Source organism: Schistosoma mansoni, chromosome 6, assembly GCF_000237925.1.
Source record: "Schistosoma mansoni strain Puerto Rico chromosome 6, complete genome".
Lineage (NCBI taxonomy): Eukaryota > Metazoa > Platyhelminthes > Trematoda > Strigeidida > Schistosomatidae > Schistosoma > Schistosoma mansoni.
This window is the reverse complement of record NC_031500.1, coordinates 17,180,235-17,195,681: the sequence shown is the minus strand read 5'-3', so window position 1 is coordinate 17,195,681 and position 15,447 is coordinate 17,180,235. Positions and strand designations below refer to the sequence as shown.

Genomic DNA, 15,447 nt, shown 5'->3' with positions numbered 1-15,447 from the left:
CATGAAATAATATATCCGACTCAAAAACTTTGACTCTCACTGTTATTTTTATTCTATTTTACAGTTGATATTGGTATGTTCTGTAATCAGATCGATATGTTATGTCGATCATCAAACGCCTTTTGTTCAAATGGAAAGATGATCAATAATGTGTATTTATCACCTCAATGTGTTTGTCAAGATGGATATTTGCCAGTTTATCAAGACTATTTAGATTATTATGAATGTAGTAAGTTTTTTATAAACTCAAAATTTATGAACTGTTATGTATGACCTATATTTTAGGTAGTAGTATTAACTATTAAATGAAAAATATTCTACTTGTATAGTTGCAATCACAATAGATTGGTCACTGGATAGTGATCAATGTCATGCGTGTCAAGTCCTTCTTAGCGCTGATCGAATGCCATCGATCAAGTTGCAATGCGGCCACTAGTCTAGGTGGCTTGACACTGCATGCGCTATGTCGAGATAAGATGGTGGTTGGAGGAAACCCTGGACCCGGATCTCGTGTTACTTGGCACTCGTGAACAACGTGTACCTGTTATCTTGAGGGAACTGGTGCTCCGATCCCGTGTCAGCCAGCTTCAAAGTCAGAGACGTTACCACTGAGCTATTCGGGCCGTGACTGACCTCTTGTAGGACTGAGATGTAATCACAATTCATTGATCACTGGGTAATGATCAATGTCAAGCACGTCAAGTCCTTCTTAGAGCTGATCGAATGCTATCTATTGTTTACGTATCCATGAAGTGAACAATCTATAGCAGTCAAATATTTCCAGAGTATAATTGTTTATGACTGATATAAAACTCAGAAATTCGTTGTACTATAATTGCATTAGTCCTCAATGAAAGTAAATGACTGTTTGATTTATGTAAACCCACGACACAATCTTATTCTATAATTTAATTAATTAGATTATGATCAGAGTGGGGTTTTGTGGGTTGTAGTAATTTTTTATAGTTGAATTCATTAGTCAATTAAAGCTAGACTACCATGGAAAACCTGGGAGCACAGGGAGGCCGTTTTTTCCTAGTATGGGACTCTTCAGCAGCGTGAATCCACGATCCCGGACGAATCAAGCACTTTCTCTCTCGCGCGCGAACGCCTCTAGATTAGTGAGCCGTCATACAGTTTGTTTTTCTATCTGATGTACTTTATTAAATAACTAATTCATCATTCCTGCTTTTTTTCCTTTCATCTCTCATAGTTCCAGCCTGTAATAGATGTTACTCAATAGAGCAATATCCTCGTCAAAAACATTGTGTATGCCCAGAAATAGTCCGACAAAATAGAATTCACAAGGTCTATGAAATCAGTAAGAACATTCAAGACAATATATTCCGTAAGTTTCCCTAATAACAATAGAATTTCACTTTCGATTATAAATCATATTCCAATTTTTGGTTAATAAACTTGAGGCAGACTATCCTTAACCATTTCTGATTTTTTGTCAAACTGAGTAACTGAAGTCAATTCATGGAAGTGTTGATTGTCATTACAGATTATTTCATCACTTCATTGATACAAATTTCTCTCAATTCAACTAACATAATGAAGAGGTACCATCTAACACAAACTCATCGGAATGACGTCGTAGTTAATCCAGAGAACTATTCATGAGATGGTGGAAAAGATTTTTAATTTAAAAGGATATTTTTAGTGAAATTACATTCTCTGAGTTGTATAGGTGAGTCGTGAAAGATTCATCTTCTTTCTAGTAGTTTACATCTTTTCGATATCCTATTCATTACACTCAGAGATTGAAACTTCATCAAAAGTATACCAATCAACTTATTTGAACCAACCAATTATTTAATTCTTACACATAGAACTGTTTGTCTAACTGCAGTGATCAGCAGTACCATTACGATAAACATCACTAACGACCAAAGTTGTTAAGTACTGAAGTGTCTATTATGCCGTCAAATACTCAATGAAATGGAAAATGAGAAGTTCGAATAACTAAGCAGGAACAATTTTGCAAAGCGCAATGTGAATCAAAGGGCGATACACGGCCATGAGATGAATAGCGAATAAAACATTGTTATGGCCTCTAACCTTTTAAAACAGGTGATTTGTCTAAAATGGACAGAAATTCAATGAGTAACACCCATATTGTCCAGCAAACAGCAAAAAAAGAAGTTAAGTTCTACTGTAAGTGTGAGAAATGGCCTGAATTATTGTAAAAATAGTATACTTTTGCAAAATGAGAGATAATTTAAGATAGGGAAGTACTTGGAATCATAATGAAGAATGCTATAAAAAGTATAACTGTCAGCAAACTACTGAATTTTGACAAGTAGTATGGTGCAATATACAAAAAAGGGAATGAAAAAGATATTTTCATCCACTACAAAAACAAACAAATTTATTATCAGAAGGGGTTTTGTGGAGATTTTCCGTAATTTTATGGTTGAGTTCATGAGTCATTTGAAGCTAGACCACCATGGAAAACCGGGAAGCAGTTGGCGGTCGTTTCATCCTCAGCAGTGCGTATACACGATCCCGCTTCGCGAGACTCGAACCCAGGGCATATAAGTCTCGCGCGCGACCGCATAACCTCTAAACAACCGAGTCAGCGTCCAACGGTGTTAATGTATAACTTCAACCAATTCTTATACTCAAAAGTAACTACAACTTAGACGTGGCACATTTCACATACAGAAAACTATAAGAAATTCTAGCCAAAATATGGCAAAATACTACTGAAGTTTCACCGAAACGATAATAAACTTATTATTTACTTGTTCACTTATTAATTATTAGCTTTATTCAATATTATATTTTCGGTACAATACAGAATTCTTAGAAAAAAGTATTTCAACAAGATTCCATTTCTGTGCTCATTGCCTCCATATAGCCTTCATTCACAAGCATTATAAGCAAAGATGGATAGTGGTTAGCAGTGAAATCCAGGACGTACGTTTTGTTCTATTTGGGACTCGTCAGGTACATCCAGCTGACGAGTCCCAAATAAGACGAAACTCGGGTCATGGATTCCACTGCTAACCACTATCCATCTTTGCTTACAATAACTTAAAATTATTTCATAAGATTGTTATAATTTGTCGTTTTTTTCTTGTTTTTCCATTGAATATAAAGATTTTTCTAGAACACAACAAAACTTCACAATCTGTTTTTATCCTTTTATGGTAGACCATCAATCTTCTATTTTTATGAGAAATACTAATATAACACATTTCATTGTGTTTATATCAAATCAATTCAATTCATTATATCCATATGATGCTTGTCTTCTGAGTATGTTTAAAGAAGGAATATGGTGTAAAATATTCAATTTTTCTAAGAATGATGATATATTAACAAGATGTGCATCCATTCAATTTGATCATAAAAAGGTATGTATAAAAAAAGATGTTAAAATAATGTCGGAAGGGGGTTTTGTGGAGATTTTAGTAATTTTATATGGTTGAGATCATGAGTTAATTGAAGCTAGACCATCATGGAAAACGTGTAAGCGCACTGCTGAAGAGTTTCACAGTAGGACGAAATGGCGGTCCAGTGCTTCCAGGTTTTCTATGGTCATAAGATTGATCTTAACTCGGCTTTTGTTGTGTTGTTTAAATGTGTAAAAGGGCGTATACTAAGGTTTATTGAAGCCTTAGCCATACGAAAATTAAAAACCCCCTTTGTGTATTCAAAAACAGTTTGTTCTCACCTTAAACCTACCCTGGTCATATTAGCTTATTATCCAGAGTGATTAGGTATCAAATTGTTTTCACATTATGTTTATTATTATTATACTTGTCTATTCTTAACCCCATTTTGAAGTCTAGTTGGACCTTTGTTTTTTTACATATAAATGTTCTTAACAAGTATATGTGTGATCAGATTGTTCGAAATGTATTGCACTAATGCATCATCACATAGTTCTGATAATCTTTGTCTTCTTATATTACACTATCGAAATTTATCAAAGGGACTAATTGCTTTAAATTATACATTAGGAAATATACATATCATATTGGTCCATAAATAGTTCTCCAAGTTACCAATCATAATTCTCTACGGGATATAGCATACCCTCCATTTCTAGTCTAGTTGGTCTTTTATTTTTTCATATATAAACGTTTTGAACAAGTTTATATGTGATCAGATTGTTTGAAGTGTATTGCACTAAAACTATTCAGTTAATTCATACACAAAACCGAAAATATCTTGTCATACAGTGTACTACTTGAGCACTCACATGCTAGAACCCTCCAAGTTGCATGTGAAAAGACAAGAGATGAAGTGAGAAGAAATTTTATTCCAAACAGTGTCAAATATGGCAAAAAACTCTCAAACATTTATAGTTTTTTTTAGTAAAAAGGAAATCATCATTATAGTCATCCAATCCGCCTATAATGGTTTTTATTATTTGTTCGATAGGGAAACTATACGTAGAAATTCTGGAATGTTCTTCCAAAAGGCAATTGGACGGAATGTTTTCGGCTCTTTCTAAGATTTTTAGAGCTTCCTTGAGTTCATCTGGGGGCCGTTCTCACAATAATAATAATAATATCAACAAAATGTTTCACAATGCACATTTTGACAATTACCATTTCTACCATTACATATTTCTCACAAAATCTCCATGATAAAACAACACTATACTATTCATTTTGTATTGCTTGTTTGTATCTTCTCATTGTTGTTGATCTACGACTGCAATTGATCAGTCTCTTATCGATATATATGCATCCTATGCGGATAGCTTTGATATTGTCTTAAGTCATATCAGCTCTAAGATGTAAGTACATTCATCTGACGAGTCTCAAAATACGACGAAACGCAAATCCTAGATTCTACTACTAGCCACCATCTAACTTTACTTATAACACCATATTATGTTTCAATACATCCAATAGAATTGTTTCTTGAATAAACGAATAATTCCGTTTTATCTTTTACTTTAACCTGAACCAATGACTTCAGTTTTTTTAATTTTATTTGATTAGTTAATATTCTATAGAAAAGGGGGTTTTGTGGAGATTTTAATAATTTTATATATTTGAAATCAGGAGTCAATTGAAGCTAGACCACCATGGAAAACCTGAAAGCACTGAATGGCGGTTTCGTCCCATTGTGGGACTCCTCAGCAGTGAGCAATCATGATCCCGCCTCGAGAGATTCGAACCCAGCACCTATCAGTCTCGCGCGCGAGATTAATTTATTTATATTTTATATCATTATTATCTCATTTGTTTTAAAAATAATACTACTTCATTTGTTTTTGCTTTTTCATTTCTTAGAAAGAATTCACTTTTAAAACTTATATCATCGTATTATATCAATCCGTATTTGATTATGTAACTAAAGATATACAAAATTTCATTTCATTTACATCATATTGGAATGAAGAGAATATTACTTTAGATTCAAAGGAAATCAAGTAAGTTTTTGGATTACTGTAAAACAGTAAGATGTACTTTTTGGAGATATATATATATATAGAGAGAGAGAATTCCCCGTCGTGCATTATTTGCGGACGCTGGGACTGGTTGGAAAAAGCGGAGAGGTGGTCAGTGTATAACATGGTGTCGTGGTATGAAAGAAAGCTGCAAAAGGGCTGGCTTCTGTTGGTCCTCCATGACTCCCTGGCTGGAGTCCAAGAGATGATGCAACATGGTGGCTAGAGACGTTATCAGATATGGCTCAGAATAGAAGCCAGTGGCGATCCTTCTGTAACCTTCTTTAACTTTCTTCATAAAGAGTAGTTATAACTTCCTTAACTGAAAGAGTTCTTCTGGTTGTACATTTTAGTTTCCCCCCCCTTTGTACCAATATTTATGTGTTTAGATAAATACATAACCGACTGGATTTAGCTATACAATCAAGTAGAACTAGATGCTACTAAACAACAGATTCTTACATAGTTTGAAACTCTTGAGAAGTGTGTGGCTATGATCCTGTTGGTATCCGAATAATTACTTACTTACTTACCTACGCCCGTTACCTTCAATGGAGCATAGGCCGCCGACCAGCATACTCCAACCCACTCTGTCTTGGACCTTCTTTTCTAGTTCTATCCTATTTCTGTTCATTCTTCTCATGTTTGTCTCCATTTCTTGGAGTAATGTGTTCTTTAGTCTTCCTCTTCTCCTTTGGTTTTTAGGATTCCATGTGAGGGATTGCCTCGTGACGTAGTTAGGCGTTTCCCTCAATATGTGTCCTATCCACTTCCTGCGCTTCTTTGTGATTTCTTCCTCTACTGAAATCTGGTTTGTTCTCTCCCACAGTAGGTTGTTGATGATAGTGTCTGGCCAACAGATCCGAGTAACCAAATTATGGAAGCTCACAAATTGGAGGTACCTAGTTGCTTTCAGACAGCTGGTTTAGAATTCGTTAGTCTACATGTCAAACTATAGTCAGTTTGGTAAATAGCATGAGGATCATCTAATGCAAGGACTGATATGATTGGATTCCGCTATTCATGTCTCTTTACTAGAACTTTAAGAATTTCCCTCGAAAGTAGTCAATGGTAGTTCCAAGAGTCTATCTGTATACAGTGTGACAACAGTGAAATATTGCGAATAGTTTGAAGTTGGAAATTTGGATCACCTGATACTGGCTTAGCACTTTAAAATTAAAATTTTAGCCACTAGACCTAAAATTCCTGTGTTTAGTTCATGTGTTGATCGTGTGTGCATACTACAAACAGAACCGGAACTAGGTCAAAGCAGTTAACCAATAGCCTTTGATATCCAAGAGTTCTCTAGGTCAAATCTGTCTATAATGTGAACTTATTTCAAATTGAATGGGTTTCTTCAAACTCTTATCAGAACAAAAACAATTTACATTGTTATTACTAAGCTGGCTATCTATCAAACTAACAATCAATCCATGCTATTAGAATTCATTAATTATATGTTTGAGCTTCTTTCTATAATCTAAGATTATCATAACAAATACAATCTACCTTTAGTACTAATAATTAAAATGTAAAAATACATTACAAATCACCTTCAGTATCTAATCTATTACCTTTAATAGATGCTAAGAGTTGAAAAAAGATTGTTTATACTATGAAAAAAAAACTCTGTGATGCACATACATCCAGCTGACGAGTCCTAAATAGGACGAAACCCACATCAAACTGGATTCCACTGCTAGCCACTATCCATCTTTGCTCATAAAACTGGTGACTTCAGGCAATATCGAGGCAGTCCTCATAGGATGCAATTATGCCAATAAGAGACTGATCAATTGCAGTCTTAAATAACAATGGGAAGATACAAGTAAACAACATCAAGTCAATTTAAACTTTACCCCATTGCACAAGTAAGTGGCTATCAGGACTCAGTAGCTAAGTGGATAACGCGATGGCGTTTAAAGCGGTGGGTATTGTGATGCAAGTACATCCAGCTGACGAGTCCCGAATAGGACGAAACGTACGTCAAACTGGATTGCATTGCTAGCCACCATCCATCTTTGCTTATAAATAAATAAATAAAACAGTTTCATTAAAACTCTTTATAATAAATTTATGCCTATTCACGATTATATAAGAAAACACGTACTAGAAGTAAAATAAACAAAATAATAAAATATTAACATAAGAACAATGTTCTCCATTATAAGTTATATTCAACTAACATCATTGAACTGACTACCCATATAGAGTGGTTGGTACGTGATATATGTATATATATTCACAAATGTATCGTCTTATTCATTACCTTCCTTATAAAAACCTAATCTACTATTCCGTTTTTTATGTAATAGACTATGAAATGAATTGTACTGATGTTGGTTTTTTTTTCAGAAAAAGTAAGAAGGATAAAAGGTTTGGACATTTATCCATTTATCAGAAGGGGTTTTTGTGAATAATATAGTAATTTCAAAAGTTGAGATTATGAGTCCATTGAAGCCAGACCACCATGGAAAACCTGGAAGCACTGGACGACCGTTTCGTCCTATTGTGGGAATCCTCAGTGACAGTGGGCATCCATGATCCCGCCTCGAGGGATTCGAACCCATAACTTATCAGTCTCGTGCGCGAGCACTTAACCTCTAGACCACTGAGCCGGAATCCAACGGTGGCAATGTCTAACTTCAACCGATCCACGAAATTGAGCAACACATCAACCATTGTCCTCAGTGAGTTACTATCTCACAACAGACCTGATTGAACTCTACTGGTCACTGCTTCTCACTAGAACTCCAGGAAATACCTCTTGAAGCCAGTTACTAATGAGCATATGTTGATTAATATCAGAAGGGGTTTTTTGTGGATATTATAGTAATTTTGTTAGTTGAGATCATGAGTCAATTGAAGTTAAACTACCATGGAAAACCTGGAAGCACTGGATGTGGATGAGGACTGCTGAGGAGTCTCACAATAGGACGAAACGGTTGTACAGTGCTTCCAGGTTTTCCATGTGGTGGGGAAGTTAAATATTCAGAACTCACTTGGTAAATAACTTATTTTTGTAATTTTATTTTGAAAATTTCAATTTCTTTGTTTCGCGCCAAAAGCTCTCCTTTCACCTTCGAGTCGTATTTCCCACTTGGAAATATCTTAAACGCTATTAGTCCGTTGTATCTTTTTAGTGTGCTATTTTGTAATGCTTTTCAAGGACAATTTTATGCTGTATATATACGTTCGATTCCTTCCTATTGTGATTGCTTGTACTTTGGCTGCTTACGGAATATATTTTCCTCTACTTCATCTTGGACTTCTCACCCTAGTTAGCGGGTCCTGGGACAATGGATTAGAATCACCTATCGTGTCACTGTTTCATTAACTTTCGTTCCGTTTACCGAGTAAGGAGAAATTGTAATTAGCATTAAGCATATCACCATAGTTGTCTAGTTTCAATTGACTCATGATCTTAACTATCAAAATGTATCCATTTCTTTCTTGTTAATTATTACTATTCTTCAATTTTGTTTATTTAGAATGATTAATAGAAACTACACTAGAAGGAATCATTCAGAAACTTTAGATAAACTTCATCAGAATTTAAACTTTACAATGAAAAATGACTTGAATACGGAATACCCACAAACTATTATCAATCCAAAAGAATCTGTACATTTACACATAGAGTATTATTTTCAAAATAGTAAGTTTATTTATCTATTTATTTATTTATTTGAACACATGAATATTGATACAAAGGGGTGCTGAATACATATGCGCTACATAGGTCACTTGATTTGAGTTGGGGCTGGGTTACTGCCCAAGTGCCCAGACGGAAGCGGGTGGTTTTCTTAGGAGGACACTCCTCGAGCCTTTTACCTAAAGGTCTAGTCCACAAGACAGTGGAGCAACGTAGGGAGATGCAGTCCCATGGTGGCCGCTGACCAACAATTGGTACACAAGCCATTTGTTCACTCAGGACCCTGAGGTCCATTTGCACCATTGGTTTGGAATCGAGGTATTCCAACTCCCCTAGGTGGACTCTCCGTGTCCACCAATCCGGTTAAAGAACTGGACATTCGCTTTTCATGCTGAGGAGTCCCACAATAGGACGAAATGGCCGTCCAGTGCTTCTAGGCTTTCCATGATGGTCTAGCTTCAATTGACTCACGCTTGCAACTATGAAAATGTCCAGTTGTTAATTACGTTGGCAAACACTAAATCAGTGGGGAAGTGAGTCTTTTAAATATTTGAATATGAATAAAATTAAAATGTTTATTTTATCACAGAAAACAGAACTTGGATGTATCATGTGGAAATATATGTAGTTTGCTATGATATGAAATTGCCAAAAATGACAGTATACGAATCATATATTTGAACATGACTCAAACTACTAAGTATGTATGAGTAGTATGATATTGAAGTAGTTAAAAAGCGACTGTTAAAACTAAGAAAAGATTCGCACATTTTAAGTGAATGGATGTGTTAAATTTTAAGTATAGAATTTTCGTGAGAGGATTTTCGCAGTTATACGATTGTCGTTGAAACCATTTACAACAGTGTATGACTGTATTCAGATAGGATTCTTCAAGGTTGCTAATATGATCTTATGGTCAGTGCCATATGAATGTTACTCATAGTAGTAACTTGAATACAAAATTAATCCATAGGATTTAATCAACACATTGAACTGGAGAATATGACATTGATTAGTTTACGATCGCTGACTAATGTTTTTAGTGAATCCAGATCTTCCGACCTGGGTAATTTGGTCGTCCAGCTTTCATTGTCTTTCTAGATGATACCAAAACATGATTGAAAATTTGCGAGAGCTGATAACCTATAATAGGTTAGAACTGGAGTTGTTCAGTTTCCTAATCTGAGACGTTATCACTGAGCTTTTCAGGACTCAAGTCACAACCTATAGGACTTAAATATTTATGGCTGATTTTTAAAATGAGTAATTTAATTTTTAAAAGTTTAAACAGGCACTTATAAAACTTGAATTAACAATAATGATACTATCGAAAGTTATTGAAATACTTTTAAACGAACAAATACAGACGAAGACAGTAAATGTAGCAGAAGCCTCTGCATCAATAGGCCTCAACATAAACAAAGGAAAAAGCAAGATTCTCAAATACAACACGGAGAACACCAACCCAACCACATTCGATGGCGAAACTCTGGAAAATGTGGAAACATTCACGTATCTGGGAAGCATCACTGATAAACAAGGAGAATCGGATGCACATGTAAAGGCTAGGATTGGCAAATCAAGGACAGCATTTCTACAATTGAAGAACATATGGAACTCAAAACAACCGTCAACTAATTTTGAAGTGAGAATCTTCAATGCGAATGTCAAGACAGTCCTACTGTACGGAGCTGAAACGTGGAGAACTACTGTATCCATCGTGAAGAAGGTACAAGTATTTATAAACAGTTGTCTACGCAAAATACTCAACATTCAGTGGCCGGATACTATCAACAACAGCGTTTTATGAGAGAGGACAAACCAGCTTCCAACTGAAGAGGGAATTAAGAAAGCACGTTTGAAGTGGATGGGACATACGTTGAGGAAATCACGAGGCAAGACCGAACTTGGAATCCAGAAGGGAAGCGGAAAAGAGGAAGGCTAAGGAACACATTACGTCGGGTAATAGAAGCAGATATGAAAAGGATGAATGTTAACTGGAAAGAACTGGAAAAGATTGTCCAGGACAGAGTTGCATGGAGAATGCTGATGGGCAGCCTATGCTCCTCCACGAGGGGTAACAGGCGTATGTAAATAAGTAAGGAACACTGATTATAATTTACTTTTCAATCATAAACTTTATGGTATTGCAGATATAATCATAGAAAGAACTAAAACCTAATACCTTTGACGATTCCACTTATCAATACCATATCCTTTATTTTATAGATTCGTATACATATATTAGTATTGAACAATGTTCAATAAGTCCGACATCACCGTATACAAAATCAGATGAAATTATAATTGTACGTAAGAAGTAAGTATTTTGAATTATCATTATTAACATTATCAGAAGGGTTTTTGTAGAGATTTAGTATTTTCATAGTTGAAAGCGTGAGTCAGTTGGAGCTAGATCACCAGGGAAAACCTGAAAGCACTGGACGGTCGTTTTGTCCTATTATGGGACTCCTCAGCAGTACGCATCCACGACCTCGCCTCGCAAGGTAGGTCCTGGGTCCGAATCTCGTGAGGCGGGATCGTGGGTGCGCACTGCCGAGGAGTCCTATAATAGGACGAAACGGCCGTCCAGTATTTCCAGGTTTTCCCTGGTGGTTCAGCTTCAATTGGCTCACGCTTTCAACCATGAATATACTTATCTGTTTAATTTCGTTAATCAAACCTTTTTTCTACTGGACGAATGGCGCATTGCATTGTACTCAATATTGACTGAATGGTTCAGTACTGTTGTACAACTTATTACTTATAGTCAGTATTTCAGAAATAGTTTCTAGCTCCTAAAGTTTGTGAATGATATTTACTCATAACCACTAAAAGGCATGAAATAAAGATTGAACATTGATTGTCTTATTAATAGCTCTCAGTTAACTTATGTACGATTTATCTTCCATATGACCAAAAGACAATGTTTTGAAGGTGTGAAAAATTCTGTATATATTGAATCATCCGTCGTTGATTGAACCATTCGTTTCAGTCACTCTCATTCATACGCATTTCTCTTCAACTCTTATCGTTCGCCTACATCGTCAAATGTCTGAAATATACATTCCTCAGATATTTTTATGTAGGATATATATTTTATTTGACATCAGTATCACTCAATCAAATGTAGAGTCCTAGACTGGAAATACTCTCTGAAATAAGTTAATTGGCTCAGTAAAGGGAGATGTATTCAGGGAATTTGATTTCAGTCATTGTAATAATTGTGGCCAACCACCCGATCATTTGGCTGTTTTTACTAAACTATCATCAGCTTTTTTGGGAGGAAATCGTTTCACCGAATGTTTATTTATATGGAGCATTATTCTATGTTCTTTCCTTTAGTTGTCTAATATATTCACCTGAAAGTATCAACGAAATTAAATTCCATTCAAATGATTTATCAACATATGGAAACTTTACCATTCCACTGAATAAATATACTTCAGTCAGCAGTATGAAGTCATTAACAGAAGCCGATTCATCTCAATTGAATTCTGATTTAATGGGAATTGATTCAAACGAAAATTTTACAGTCACATCAGAACTACATATAAATTGTGTATTTCGTGTTTGCCAACATATCAGATGGTGTGTATGGGTAAGTAAATCATAGATAATACATTAATTGACTAAACAGGTTCCTTATTTTAACAACGTCACAAACTGATCCAAGTTAGAGAACCACTGAAGATCTGGAAGCACTAGACAACCATTCCCCAGAAGTGCACATTCACAAACACATAATTAAGAACTAACATCAGCACCTTCGATCTCATACGTAAATGTTCAGTCTCTAGATAATTGAACTGACATCTAATAGTGAACAAGTCTAACTTTATTCAAACCACAATATTGCCCTACCATCTTATATTTCGTGGAGTGGATAACTATCTTACATCTGACGTGAACTGAACTTTACTGGTCATAGCTTAGATCGATTCGCGATTTTATTAACTTTCGTATCGTTTTTCTATTCATAGTTAAAGTTATAGTAGTTAATCTGGGCGTATCTGTGTGTATCTAATACAGTAGTGTATACACCTGAAAATAACTATTCAGTAGCTGAGTGGATAATGCGATGGTGTTTGAAGTGAAAGGTACATGGTTCGAGTCCCACAGTGAACATCAACTCTGAGATGCAGGTACATCTAGCTGACCAGTCCCAAATAGGACGAAACGCGCGTCAAACTGGATTCCACTGCTAGCCACTATCCATCTTTGCTTATAATTATTCGTGACCTAAAAGAAAAAACTATACCGACAAGTTTTACTAACTCATGTCACTAGATTCTTAAGGTCAGAAAATTCAGTGGAAACAATAACAAATTATAGCTGGTAAATAATTTGAAATAAGTATAGATGACCAAATAGCAAGCTATTCTTATTCCGACACCATAGGTACTCGTGAATACAATGGAGGTTCTATTCATTTTCTCAAAATAACTAAGATATTTCTTCATTGTTAATCGCCTTCTTTGATATCATCTTAATACTTAACATTCGAAATAAGCGTTATCGTGATTTTTCACTGAGCACCTCGTCGAAGTATCTAAGTAAAGAAGTATTCAAATGAAAAAAACCATCACAGACCGGATGGACTATCTATGTAATGAACAAGAACACTTGTGGGGACAATCGAATGTATTTAAGCACAAATTACAGACTATCTCACTAAATTCTAATAACCATACAATGAACAGTTAATTTGCGAAATAACAATCAATTGTCTCAATCTTCACTGTTCCTTCTGCAAATATCAGTCCATCGTCTCTAATTTCATTGTTTATGCATTTTCCTACCGATTGCGCTTCATTTCAGTTCCTTCCTTATCGGTCTTCTGCCAAAATACATTCTATGTCTGACCATCACCATATACTACTTATATGGGCATAAGTAGACCACACTACATCTATAAAATGACCACAGCTAAGTAATTCCTATTCCAATATACACTATAATTTAATAAAGTATCGACAAAAGGGAAGGAAAACCAATGAATCTCTAACTTACATCTTAAAAAGAAAAACATATTTATTCAATACAAAACATTGATTATATTTGGTTACTGGCTAGCAGTGGAATCCGGAACGTGCATTTCGTTCAATTTGGGACTTTGACTAAATAGTACTATCGAAGCAATCAGTTTAGAAACTATCTTTGATAGTACAGGTTGACCGATACATATATACATACGGTTATCGCAAAATATAACTATGAAAATGATTGACCAACTCATCATGTCTTTACTTTGTAAGAAAATATTCCAAGCTTACATCAATATAAAGAAATTGTTATACATGGAGGAGATTGGTGATATTAATTATTCTGAGACAGATAATTGACTCAAGAAACCTTCATTATGCTCGTGAACAATATCAGGAAACCCTAATTCACGTATGAAAAAAGTTAATCAGTCATGACCAGAAGTTGACCTAACAAGATAGTTGAAGACAAATAGTACTAAATAAAATTTTCATATATGAAATCATGAGTCAATTGAAGCTAGACCACCATGGAAAACCTGGAAGCATAGGACGGCCGTTTCGTCCTATTCAGGGAGAATTCCTTATCAAAAAACATAATTCTATTCTTATATGTACTAAAATCGTATTATTATCATGGGTTACCAACCTGATTAATAAAAATCAAATAACTATATATTCGATGGAGAATCTTGACTAGTGTCTTTTGCTCCTTCACGAAGTATAACAGGCATAAGTAAGTAGTATATTCATAATTTGATCTTCATATATATTTTGAATATTTTCCAATCTTTATAAAATTATTATACGAGGGGTTGTTTGTGGAGATTTTTAGTAATTTTTATTTATGTTTGAAATCATGAGTCAATTGAAGCTAGACTACCATGGAAAACCTGGAATCACTGGACGGCCGTTTCGTCCTTGTTGTGGGACTCCTTATACCTTAACTTTCATAATAGTTATCTTTTTCTTATCATCTCTTTTTTTGATGAATAAAATTTTTTTTAATTTGATGCGCATTATATTTACTTGTTTTACCTATAAAAGTACATTCTGCAAACATATTTACTTTGTGGAAAAAGTAAATAAAGAATAATTGAGGAGGAAATCAAATTTGAATCAATTAGAAATTCACATATAAGTTTTAAACGACTACTGGTTGGGAATAATATGACCTATAGACAATATGATTTTAAAGGAATGAGTTAGAATTTTAACTCGGAAAATGTCAACCTTTTTATGTTGTTGGATAAAGTTGTTAGTATAAAATTCCATCAAATCATTAGATACGAGTAAATTTCACACCGAAAACCGAATGCTATTTGTCGAAATCATGGACCTATCAATGTTGGACCACATAAAAACCTTAAATCACTGGGGGCGGAATC

At 34.9% G+C, this 15,447-nt stretch overlaps 1 protein-coding gene across 1 annotated transcript in view; it reads left to right on the top strand.

Moving 5' to 3' along the window:
- The window catches only part of Smp_131330 (hypothetical protein), a gene marked incomplete at both ends in the record, with an annotated part of 28,986 nt that overhangs the window by 8,961 nt on the left and 4,578 nt on the right, over positions 1–15,447 (top strand). The window contains 4 exons of the mRNA XM_018798437.1: positions 65–229; positions 3,163–3,365; positions 5,262–5,401; positions 12,420–12,675. Of these exons, the coding sequence (XP_018653379.1) occupies positions 65–229; positions 3,163–3,365; positions 5,262–5,401; positions 12,420–12,675 (764 nt within the window). The remainder of the gene's footprint in view (positions 1–64; positions 230–3,162; positions 3,366–5,261; positions 5,402–12,419; positions 12,676–15,447) is intronic.